Source organism: Protomyctophum parallelum (assembly GCF_964188405.1).
Source record: "Protomyctophum parallelum genome assembly, chromosome: 7".
NCBI lineage: Eukaryota > Metazoa > Chordata > Actinopteri > Myctophiformes > Myctophidae > Protomyctophum > Protomyctophum parallelum.
Window position 1 is genome coordinate 25,486,032 of NC_139705.1, and position 13,010 is coordinate 25,499,041.

The following is a 13,010-nucleotide window of genomic DNA, read 5'->3' on the forward strand; positions in this document are numbered from 1 at the left end:
CATCCGTCCCCTGAGCCACCGCCGCCCCAACAACACAAAAACAAACAAAACTCAGAAGCTGCAACGCACTCTGACAAACTGTTGTCATTATCCCAGTGTGCATTGCTTAAAAAGCTGTAAACAACACATAGCACCTATAGGAATTAGGAAACAAGTCCCCAGGACTATCCCTTTAGCCTTAATGTCTGTATACATGCTCTTCTATGGATGGAATTATTTAGGTTACACTCAAAACCATAGTGCAGTAAAATTCAGATGCCTACAAAAGAACTATAACAATTTGGATGAAAAATAACCATGGGCACATTTGATTCTAGATAGACTGCATTAGCATAACATATGCAGTGGACGTTTAGTGACATCTAGTGTCCAAATAAAGATATTGTACTTGGCTGCAGCTGAATTTATTCCAGAGACAAATAGAGACAATAAGTTAGAGATAAATGACAGCATTTTTTTGGTTTCTTCCAATCTTTAATATCACAAAATAGTCATAACCAAATTGCACACAGCGACAAATTATTTTAAAATTAAGATGAATGCAATTTGCAAACACTTCCCCAAAACATCCAACAAAAATGAATATTTCTGGCCAATAAGACAATACAAGGCATAAAATAACCTTAAAATCTTAAAATATGGGACTAGGATTAAAAATCTCTCAAATTCAAGCCTTTTACTGTGTGCATGTGTTTAGTTTAACAATAAGGGGTTGGACAACTCAAATGGACAGTTAAGTGGTTATAAAGGGTAAAAGTATTAATAATTGTAATTTCTTGTCCAAGACAAAAACTCCACTGCCTGCCCATACATTGATGGTCATTCTCAATAAGTGCACTAAATGTGAAATGCATTAGTCGTGACTCATTATCAATGGTGCTACAAGTGGAGAAAAATAAATAATCAGTTTGGTATACCTTTTCTGGTGAATAATAATTAAACACACTTGTAAGATTTGCCAATTGGAATTGAAGGCCTAAGATCTATAGATGTAGCTCAACTCAAATACACTTAACCGTGTCCCAAGAACACATGCCAGTAAACATCCAATACATTAAAACTGCATGGTGCAGATGTACAGTTTACAATTAGGACAGGCTTGATGTAGAAATTCAATTCACAAAAAAAGAAAAAAGCAAAAGTAATGACAAATAAAGTGGCCATTTTCTAAACATTGTAGCAAATTCTGCATGAGTGAAATGGAATTCCAATAAACACCCATCTTCCATTTGTTAGAAGACCTAACGAACAAATCAAATTTAATGAGGTCTAGCATTCAAGTTTACATTGGAATGACGTGCAGAAGTTAAGTTTGAATTACACAGATGCTTGAATGATAAGAAAATAAAAGATCTTCATTGACAACCTCTCTAGCTTTTCATGGTCTGATGTAACCAAACAGCCCCGTCAGCCAGCACAAATGCTGCATTCTGACAAATACTGTAATAAAAAGTCTTGAGTTCTGATATGTCTATTCTTAAAGAAAGCTACACTCGTCTTACTTTTGTAAAGTTTTCCAAAAGATTTCAGCATGTGCTAAGTTTAAAGGAAAAATGTAGAGGGAGAATCAGGGTAAATAAAACCAATTGTAAACCAATGAGTTCATGGGGTACAGCCACCACGGAGAAATATCCGACACGTTTCTGTTGCAGAGGATCTTTTCCGTTTCGCAAGCCAACAGACAATAAACAACATAGGTGATAGAGGCGTTGTGTAGTCTGTACCATAGTAACTGCAAAGTATGAGGTCCTGTGCTGTAGTATAGCCTTTACTGAAAACCCCCTTTACTGCACAAACAAAAAGGCCTAATATAACAATAAGCTTTTTGTTATGAATCTAATTTAAACCTAGTTAAACCTAGATTAAAAGAAAGTTGACAAAATAGTACCGAGAACCTTGCTTATCTAGAACCAGAGAAAAGGAGGTAGTTCATATTTGCCATGCATTTTATTCAGATCATTAAAATTAGTTTACTGGTTCCAAAATGTATTCAAATTGTTAAAATGCATGTATTTACTGGTAGAAACACATTAACATCCATGCAGTCTAATTTGGGGATAAGATGCTTCATGTTATTGGTCAAACCAAATCATTTGTACTATATTTAGTATGTCTTCGTAATTTTACCCCGTTGGTATTGCATGGTTCAGAATTCAGCAGTTCAGGTTATAACAAGGTTCTACTGTACTACATAAAACGCTGGTATCCCAAAAGGCATTGTGACTGACTGTCTTCTATTGCACATGCCCTACCTCCCATGGTAGCATAGTGATGATAGCTGGTAAAGAGGACAGAAAGAGGGACTGGGAGGAGGGGGAGAGAGAGCTAAAGGTAGAAGCCGAGGGAGGAGAAAGCGAGGCAAACAGTAGGAAATAATTGCTGTGCACACTGTGCATGTGTGTAAGGAGAGCTGTAGTGTGCAACACACATTACAAAAGCAGCAAACTGAAAATGAAGCAAGACTGATTAATACTTAGTCACATATGACCGTGTCGTCCACCTAAAATAGGCTGTCTACAAGCACACAAATGTGTCACATTGTGAACTTGTACATCTGCCATTTTTGGTGCACGACATGGTTGTACGACTGAGCATAAAATAGGAAATAGTCTCAGCTTCTGGCTGCAAGTGCTTGGCCAAACAACTGTGGAAATCCACATCTTCCTACCTTTGAGGCTTGGTTACAAAAAGTCTTCAGTGATCTGAATGACGAGCAAACATGTGACAACACAAAAGATAGCTGCAAAAATTCACTATGGCAGTTCAGTGCATCTGCAAAAAAATATACAGGCATCAGCGATCGATTGTAAAGGGAGTTTTAGGGGTATGATAGTAAAGTCTTTCATTTTCACCTCCGGATAGAGGGGGAATTATTTTATCACTGTCTGAGAATTCCCTGCAAAATATTTCAGAGACCTCCAGCATGGAGTCCAATCCTTCCCTCTTCTGGTGCGTAGTATACCAAAATCCTCGCACTCTTTTCATATTCTCACATCATGTAGCTACAAAAGCCTGTGAAATGAATGAGAGCCGGGAAAATTGCTCATGGGTTTCCAACATGTGCATGCTCCAGTGGCATGATTTTCATGGATAAAACTGTACAGGATTATTCCTCCCGTCATCTTGTCCTCCAGCTGATGACCTCCAAACAGGAATGATGAGGAAACGACTTTGCAACATGGTTGCCTATATGTGTATATATATAAAAAAAAAACTGTGGGAAAAGTCTCGCCTGTTGATGCTGTGTCCAAAAGGTTCAGATTCCAAAAAGCCAAATTCAAGGCTGTAACCCCAACAAACAAACCTCAGAAGCTGGTGGGATCCAGGAACAAGCTTACCAAGCAACAAATCTGCTTATTGCTTGAAACAGCCAGGTTACGCTCCATTTCCAAGCATATTCTGAGTTTCCCCCCACCCTCATGAGAGTCCTGTGCAGAGGGGCTTATGGTCAAACAAAAACCAAGCGTTTAGGTAAAGTCTGGAATCTCAATTAACTGATCCAGGTACAAGTGAGTAATCTGGACAGAGTGCAAGTAGGCCAATATTCAGCTGAAACTCAGAAATGTGGGGAGAGGTGTGCCATTTAAGCCTCATTACATGTAGCAAAGGGGGTGTTACAGAGCCATTGGATGTGCTTAAATCTCATGGACTGGTCACTTCAATCTCTCCTCGTTAATGACTGGAAATACTAACAAATTACGAGTTTTGCTAATTGCAGTTTCAGGCTCAAGACTGAGAGGTCATGAAAATGGATCATAGAATGATGGATGAAGTAGGATATTGGGCAACATTTTGAAATGTCCAAAACTAGGTTGCAGTTTTTGTTTGGCTCTCCACGCGACAAAATTAGAACATTTTGATATTCCGTCTAGGTCCCAGGAGTAGCCTGACTTTCCTAAAGATATCCGTGGTTGAAAAAAAAAAAAAAAAACGAGCCCTTAAAGAATGGGAGGTGTTCACTGGCGTTGAAGCTCTTATCTGAGTAGTTGAAGTTGTCGTAGCAGTTGTAAAAAATAAATTGAGGAAACATCCAAAAGGTTATAGCTTGACATCTGTGAAATCCTTAGACAAATGTGACTCCCAGAAAGAATGTGACTTCACTTCACTCGGTCCTGGGCTGAAAGATGCAAGTACCCTTGATGCAGGGAGATGACTTGAACCAATTGCTAAGTACAGTGACCATAGATTGCACAAGTAATAATGGTGGTGGTTGGGGTCTGGCTATAGCTTGAGGTTGTTGAAATCCTTGGACAGGCTTTGTAAATAGGCATCATGAATGGCACTGAGGAAAGCTGGGTCATTCTACAAGGAAACAAGAAAAAGAAAAACAAATTATCCAAATTTTAAAAGCGATTTCAGTTCATGGGCAAGCCTACATGCAAATGCTCAGATTTATCATCCGTAAAAGCATAACGCAAGCCATTCCAACAGCCAGTTCTCCAATAGGGTACAAACGAAACCCAATGGCCTTTACAGATTTTCTACCCACTGAAGCACCAATATTTATGTTATGTATTATATTTATAATGTACCTTGATAAGGTGTATCAGTGTGTCCTGAAGCTGTGTCTTTGTAGAGAGGGTCTGGTGAGGTTCGTTGCCAGTTGCAGAAGAAAGGTCAGAGGGAGCAGGATGGACCACTGATGACGTTGTCGTCGTCGCCGTTAATGCTGCTGATGTGGTTGCCATGCGGGGCAGTTCCACTGTAGGCTTGCTAATGGAATGCTGAAAGGCGCTGGGGGAGAGGAGCACTGAAATCTCTGCCCCCGAAAGGCCTGGCCGCGCTGTAAGGCCTGCATTCATATGGACACCCTGAGGGAGAGAGGAAAAGTGGGAGGATGGGAGATGCAAATAGAAACAATGAGTGAAAGAAGATAAGAAAGAAAAATAGAGCAAAAGAAAGGCAGATACAAAGGGTGAGAGAGAGAAAGAGAGCAAGAAACAAAAACACAAACGAGAAATGGGATAGATATACGGTAATGTAATTTTCTTAACCATAGCACCTATGTAAGTTCCACAATTCGTATACAGTATTATTTCACATTATGAATGCATGTATAAAAGGGACATTTAAGCACAAAGCAGCAGTTAGAAACCATCCCACTTACAGGCATTGTTTTGATCAGGTTTGGGGCCTGAGAGAACCCATCAACAACCTTCCCCTGCTGGAGAAGGGGCTTCCCCAATGGCCCCACCAGCTCCTGGAAGCTCTGCGGTGTGACCAATGAGCTAGGCAGGAAGTTGGGGGCAAGGGTGGGTTTATGGAGGTCAGAATTCACGGATGGTTTGAGCGTATTGAGGATCTCCTGGCCCATGTAGGCTGCAGAGTTCGATTGCGGTGCCACAACAGGACCGGGTGGGGCAGCGCGTGGCTCTGCCCCAGCTGGAGCCACCATGAGCGGCGAACACCGATGCTGGGGCTCTGTAGCGGGGCCGACTGCCTGGAAAATTGGGCTGGGGTGGAGGGCGTAGGTAGCCGGAGCAGGGAGCAAGCTCGGGGCTAGATGGCGCTGGCCAACCCCAGGGTCTGGTGCCGTCAGATGGTGTGGGAGGTGAGGATCGAGGACAGGCGGTGGGGGGTATGGCTGGCTCTGGAGGTAGGCAGTGGGGCCGGAGTTGCACGGTTCATTGGGGGCAGTGGTGGCGTTCTGGATAGGCATAGCAGGCAGAGAGGGATCCTTGTGAAGAGAGGAGCCAAAGAGCTCTTCAACTGTGATCTGCTTCGCAACTGTATGAGAGCTCTAGAAAGAAAGAGAAGGAACCTGTTACAGATCGTTATCGCATTTAGCATTTTTTTTAAACTATGTTGTTGTGATGCAAAATGGCCCTGGCTGCATCTTAGATAGTGAACATTACAATGTTTCTTTGCAGACTCCTTGAGGAACACTGTGCAAATATTCCAGACGGACAGAAGAAATGTCAACCTAAATATATCCCTATGGGAAGAATTTGTTGTGTAGTCAAAACTGGTGACACTTGACAGGCCCTGGGATGTGATTTAAACCGGCTCCATTAACTAGTGGCTGATCTGGGTTGACGTTGGACAGTGCATGCTGTGTGTGTAGACCTTTTCAGGTTGTGGTGTGCTGTGCGCATGCTCCGTCGCTTCGATGGCTGGTTTCAAGGTCTGCGCTGCAGTAACGGACACCTCTGCTTCACCTGTCTGAGTCTGAAAGAAAGACAGATAATATGATTAACACCTAGCACTAAAATGTGCAATCTACAGTCTCTTAATATACTTATTATGGCTATTTGTGTGTGATGAAAATGCAACTAAGAAAATAAAATGCAATAGTCAGAAATTACATCTGGGTGCTTAAACCTATACCAACATACAGAATTGGAATAACGTGGGATTAAGTAACATACTAATCTCAGATGTGTGGGAGACCCACAAGTTGTATGTTCCTCTCTTTCAGTCAGTGAAAAGAGTAGCCTACAATCAACCCAAAGCTTCTTTATAAAAAATCTGATGTTGGCAGAGACTTTGTTTCGTTTTTTGGCTTGCTTGCTTTCATTGTTGTGTAGAAGACAGGTTTTTGCCGGCGGGCACCATCAACAGATAAAGGTTTCTCCTGTTCAACTGGTTTATATCCTCCTTACCCTTTGGTACTCTTGCTTGGCTTTGCTGAGAAGCTCCAGAATATCGATAGAGCGTGGCTCTGCCATGCCATTGGTCCTCATTGGTCCCGCCATCTCTGGTGGTGATACCCTTTGTGCATGGTCTGCTTCCTGTTTCACAATCCTGGGTTGGAGACAAAAAGGCAGTAGGCTTCAGATAGACATCATTGAGTTCACAGAACTAATTAATGTACGACTGTCGTACAACAGTGTTGCTAGCCGAAAATACCTGCTCTACAAGCTCACAACATTCCACGATGAAACGCATCGTGAGCTTGAAGATAGGCTACTTTTGGCAAGCCACACACATCACACAACTAATTATAAATCAAGCTTAAAGGAGAACCTGATGTTATTACATCCAATAACGAGTGGTACAGGTGAATAATTACATAACATCGAGAAGACACGGCAGCTCCAACTGTGCTAGGTCTTAGGCTAAATCGCTTATTGATTTTTTCCTTGTCTTTCATAATGACCAGATAAGCTGGAGTGTTTTTTGTTTTTTTTTACAAATGGGCTGCGCCTCCTCTCTGCTTGTTTAAATCTTTGAAGTCGCACAAATTTGTCCTAATGTAAATCAAAATAATCGATGCCTCTCTTCATCAGTAATGGAAATTAAGATATTTTAAAATGATATGAACAAAAATGATGAACGGATGACAGCTTCCCTTCTCTGCTTTCCGAGGGTGTGGAATAGTTGTCAGGATACTCAAGACTCAAGTGTGATCATGCACACAGGCATCTCACACTCACATACTTTAGTACACTATATAACATTAAATAAAATGTCAGAAAACACACATACAACTTACTTAACCATGAGCTGAGCAATGCGTTGGCAGTCCCTCTTATCATAGAACCAGATACTATAGATACCCACTGTAAGAACAAAACGACATGCATCATGTTTTTGCAATAAATGTGAGTTAATTGGACCTTTCGTTCATGATTAGATTTTTTTTTAATTCAGTAATAAATTAATATAAATGCAATTATAAAACATATCCCTTAGAAAAATGAAAGCACAAAGGGCGAAAGGGTCTTTCTTTCTGTGTGGAGTTTGCATGTTCTCCCCGTGTCCCATAGGGTACGTACCCTGACTGCCCTCACAAAAAAAAACATGCAGTAATTCTAAACTACCTCCCCCTGGCGCCTGATGGAGGGCTCAAGGGAGGGCAAAACTTTCCCGAGATTCCTTGCGAAGCCCCGCGGAAGCATGCATGAGCGTGCGTCACAGAGCACATGTTCGGGTCTGTAAGTCCCGGAAAAGATGCACTGTGATTGGCCAGTAATCACTTGAGTGGCAGCGTGACGTAACATGCCTTCCACACTTCCGGCGTACTTCCACCACTCACACCCACTTTTGGTGAAAAGAAATGAGTTACAAAATCGTGGGATAAAGAATATTTAAAAAAAATTAAAGCACAGTAGCACACCATTCCCGATGAAGCCGGTTGATTCGACATACGATAAAGTTATTGTTCATCATGATACAAAAGAAACGTCGTCAAAACCATCATAAACTGACAAATTACCTTTTGTTGAGCTGCAAATCAGTACAACCAAAAAAGGTTGTTTCACTACAGCAGTGAATCAAATAATGACTTCCATCTAGTGCATAATAATTACTCACGAACTATAAAACATTGCTAAGCTGAATTAAGCACAACAAACTATTACACAACCTTTCCTACTGCACCGCAATTAACTGTACTATAAAAAGCACTATACCTCTCCAATTCTCAAAATTACTAGTTTACATTACATCGTGATGGGATACAATCAACACTGACTCCCATGTTTTCAAGGTCCCTTGATGCTGATGTAGCCTAGCACCAAGTGTTTAGCTCTCAGTATGTGCCATGGGGACTGCTGTGTGTATGGGGGTGTAAACAGGTGGGTATGTACTGTGCACACAACATGCACATGTATCATCCAATAGATATCCACAAAACATTTTCCATCACTGAATGCCACATTATCTACTCTTGTGAGCAGGAGAAGAATGTGAAGTGGGGGAAAAAAACCTGCCATGCTTTCCTTCACTTAAGATTTAAAACAAGACTTGCAGCGTTTCGCTATTGTGAGACAGTGCAAGAGAAAGCTTCAAAAGGTAGGCCATCTGTAATACAGTATACACTGACACAGAGACAAAAGCTAACTACAGCTTACCATTTGAATTAATTTTGTGAAACTACCTTGGTATCTTACGCCGCGCCACAACAATTGTTCTTATACTCAGGATTCCGTTCACCTTCAACAGTCTAAAGATAAATAATTATCTTCTTTAACCTGTTATTCACAAGTCTGATTTAGGTAAATAAAGACACAAAGCAACTGCATCATTAAGAAAGAAAACAGTAATACTATGTAGACATACAGAGTAGACGTTTTGTCCATAAAGATCCTATAAATGTATATCTCCCAGCTGTAGCTTCTAGATTGAAGTTTGCAGCCTAAAGGCAACAATCCTCCCTGCCTCTCTTTTTCTAAACTCGTAAGCAGAACGAGGAGTCGACAGGGGGTTATAGAACTCACAAACCTCCCTCTCAGAGGACCAGACTGGAGAAACACATTTAGACCAGACGCTAAACAACAACTGAAGGGAGAGCAACGGCACACTAAAGCAGTTACTGCAGACATTTTGTCCGACTGTTCAACATTGAAGTTAGGAGATTGTATCTGCATGGATTAAAAGCGTGGGAAATGGAATGATGAAAGCAGGCGGACTGCGATAAGCTACCTACTGCCGTCAAGACGCACCTCCACCTAAGTAATCGACTGAGTTTACAATACCCAGAAGAATTCAAATGACAATGGCTTTAAGATCTTTTCCCACTATTTTTCCTTTGGAGTATGTTTTGGAGTCCTTTCCTCTGGAATATTTTTCTCTAACTTGCATTTTCCACATAGTTTTTAGCATTCGCGCAGTAAAAAACCAAGTCCAGGTTTGACCTGGACTAATGGGGAATTACTTTGTACCTAGCATACCAGCCTGGCTGACAGGCAAGCCAAGTCAGAAGGGAGACCAATCTACTTTAACACTGTCTATGGCAATGCTATTTTTCCTAATCAGTAAGCAAATGGGAAAACAGCCTAATTCTTTATTTGTTGCACTTATGAAACTTGTGTTTAAACTCCTAGTAGATCACCTTGGTGGCAGTGCCGTTAATTACTTCCTGAAGATCTAAGTAAAGTTAAATGAATGACAAAACTGTGCTATTGTGTGCATTGAACCTAAAAGGCATAAAACTTTGAGAACACAAAATAAGAAAGTCTGGAAAGACCACCCCAGACATGCTCAAATTTGTAATCCAAGCTGTTCTTCTCCATCATGATACCCTAAAGTCCTAATGCAGTCATACAATAACATGAAGCTGAAACCTTTATGTAGTCTGTGGTAAATGCAAGCCATGGGTGGAAGAGATCCCTTGGAGGAGGCCATCTTACCAAATATGATGACCCGGCAACCCCAACGAGATCTCCGGCAAAAGGGCAAGGAAGTTTTTCAGAAAACCCTGGGCAGGTGTCTGTACAGCGCTTTCAGAGGTACTGTGGTCGTGTGGTGTGAGGTAGTGTGTGCATGTTGTTAGCGAACTTCAGAATTCCCTAAGGGCATTCAGATCAGAATTCCCTAAGGGCATTCAGATCAGAATTCCCTAAAGGCATGCCTACAGTGTATGCCATCTTAAAAAGAGACAGTTTGCATATTGGAAAAAGTCAACGGAAATATACCGTAAAATAGTCAATTTTCTCAGTTGCCCCTTTGTTAACCTAAAACAAAAAAGATGTTAAAAACAAAAACCAGTTTCTTTGGTCAAATATTTCCATTTGTAGAGAATACATCATCGTACGATGCCAAATACCTGACCCACAGTCCACACACAAACAGCAAAAATTTTATAAACCTATGATATACTGAATAAAACATATGTCATCAATGTAGAATGTGACAAAGTGTCTGGGGAAATAACTGGTGGTGTGTGATGAAATACTCTGTCATCCTTCAAGACCTTTTGAAGCATAATGCACAGTCAAATAAAATAAAACATCCAAATGGTACACAGTTCAATTAAATCTGAAGAGTGTACATAGAAACAAAATGGTTCCATTTGTACACTCTTCAGAATGGGCTCTACGCACACAGGATAACTCTTCCCATTTCCAAGCTCCTTCCCTACTTCCTTCACAGGTGTTACCGATTATACTAATTAAGGCTCTGTGCCATTTAGTGGTTCCCCATAACCCCGAGTGTACAAGAGGATTTTTATGTGTATGGTTTTGTTGGATAGTAAAATAAGACAGTTCCTTTATTATCGAAACGTTATCTCTAACAAGGATCTGGACTCCATCGCACTTTGCTTTGAACTTCACAAAAGGTATTCTAACTCACACTGTAAAGTGTGTGTGGCATGATGTGGCACACGCAAATCTTTTTTTCTAGATATTGCCTCAGAACAATGTTCAACAACATGAACATTATTCCTTAAATAGCAATAAACAAGCACCAACAATTTACCACAAAAAGGTGGTTAACTAATCAAATGTATTATAAAAATTGCTGTCATCTTTCCATTTAAAAAATGTCCTACATTTTCAACAATAGCTGAAAGAGTAGATCCACAAGCTCACAACAGTTTTCACTTGACTTATATTTTTCACCACATTGTCATGTGGTTTCGTATAAAATAGGGCTTAAGTGGTTGAATTGCGTTTGAACTAGGAAAGAAAAATAGATTGATTTGTGGTCACTAGTGAATAATAATGCACACACTAATACTAAATGCACACACAAGTTATCAGCCAACCAATAAAGTTTAAAGGGAAAAAAAAGACTGTTCCTGCTTACGGTTGGCGTTTCTGTAGAGCAGGAAGGGGTCTTGGAGCTGGAACTCCAGGTCTTTGTTGATCGGCTCCACCAGGTTCTCTGCACTTAGCCGATTCATGATGGTGAAGCCATGGCGAGGGGAGGCCGACCTGAAAGTTACAGGATAACGTACCAAATAAGTATTACTTCATATAGAATACTGCAACTGCACCCCACGTTGGTGTATTTGATGTTTTCAAATCACTAAAGCATTTATTAGTTTGATAAGAGGCAGTTGCAATGGCTTTGCTTTTGTAAAAGGTTTCATTAAACAAAAGTCCAACGTACTCTGGTAATGGTGTGAGCAGAATAAGATAACATTGTACTTAATCTGTGCATCATTTACAGAATACAAATATATATATATGTTTGCCTATTACCGTGTCCCTGCGACCACATTTAATATAGCCCAATATGGCTAAATGTAACCAACTAGGTTTTATGGAATAGCTCTAACAGATTAACCAACATAGCATAATTGTTTACATGGATTGCGGCCTACAACACGTGTGCGTACGTCAAACGACACCGTCAGAACGATGTAAACAAACAAAGTATGCGTTCCCGTGGTTCTAGTCTCATTATATCCTCTTCGCGATGTCAATAGGATTGCATTTACCTGGTATAAACAAATAATGTGCCCTCGATCTCCGTCTTCTCCTGAAATGACAATTGAATCAGACAAGATTGACAACAGGATAGTTTCTGTGCTGAAAAAGTGCTGAAAATGGAATCGACTTTGTTAGTCGGCGGTAGCTTGTTACGTAGCATTTAAACACGAGACACACTGGGATCAAACGTTGATGTCACTGGGGTCAATGGTTTGCCATAATCCGTGTTAACTCCATAGAGTTAACTCTCACTGACTGCCGAGATATTAATAGCAGTGCCTGCCGTGTCTGTATTGTTGTTGGGGAGAAGGCTAGCATTAGCATGCTAACGTTCGGCAACGTTGTTTACGTTGAAGAAACCGAAGGTTAAGGTTATATTTTTTGCCAACTTACCCATTCATTTGCTTTAGAGTTGAAGTTATACAGCGCTACCTGACCAGTAACGTCGAGGAGTTTGTTTATATACGGATCTTGTCTCTGTAGAGCTGCTAAGCTCATTTGATGTCCTGCTTTGGCGGTCTCCATCTTGAATGTGATGATTGTTGCTCCCGCACGGAACTGTTTCTGCGGACTCTTGTTTTCCTCTCTCGTCCTCAGAAAGCACGACTACTGGGAAAGGTTCCCATCTGATTTATGCACTGATGGGAGAAGTACTCGCATGTTTTACTTAACGTAAATGTACCAATACTGCAATGAAGAATGTAACTTTCACTGTTACAAGTGAAAGTCTGGAATTCCAAATTTACTAAAGTAAAAGTTCAAATGTATTGGAATCAAATTAAGTAGAACGTACTCATGTTGAATTATGTGACTGTCCCTTTTCACAACTTTTCAAATAAAGAAATTATTTGAAAATAGCCGATCCCTATTTTCATTTTTTTTTTGTAATAATAATAATAAAGTACTTAA

At 40.6% G+C, this 13,010-nt stretch overlaps 1 protein-coding gene across 2 annotated transcripts; it reads right to left on the reverse strand.

Moving 5' to 3' along the window:
• Nucleotides 1-463: 463 nt before the first annotated feature.
• Nucleotides 464-12,650, reverse strand: dcp1a (decapping mRNA 1A; the record flags this gene model as incomplete). 2 transcript variants are annotated; one of them, XR_014569518.1, is made up of 10 exons in its annotated part: nucleotides 464-2,388; nucleotides 2,425-4,302; nucleotides 4,533-4,811; nucleotides 5,108-5,740; nucleotides 6,067-6,168; nucleotides 6,603-6,744; nucleotides 7,436-7,502; nucleotides 11,473-11,600; nucleotides 12,110-12,150; nucleotides 12,495-12,650. XR_014569518.1 is itself a non-coding variant. In XM_083769342.1 (9 exons), the coding sequence occupies 9 exons, from the start codon at nucleotides 12,624-12,626 to the stop codon at nucleotides 4,222-4,224; spliced, it is 1,605 nt and encodes a 534-aa protein (XP_083625468.1). In that variant the 3' UTR covers nucleotides 464-4,221. The 2 variants fall into 2 exon arrangements, 1 of the variants encoding a protein (XP_083625468.1); XM_083769342.1 differs by having other exon boundaries at nucleotides 464-4,302; nucleotides 12,495-12,626.
• Nucleotides 12,651-13,010: the final 360 nt, after the last annotated feature.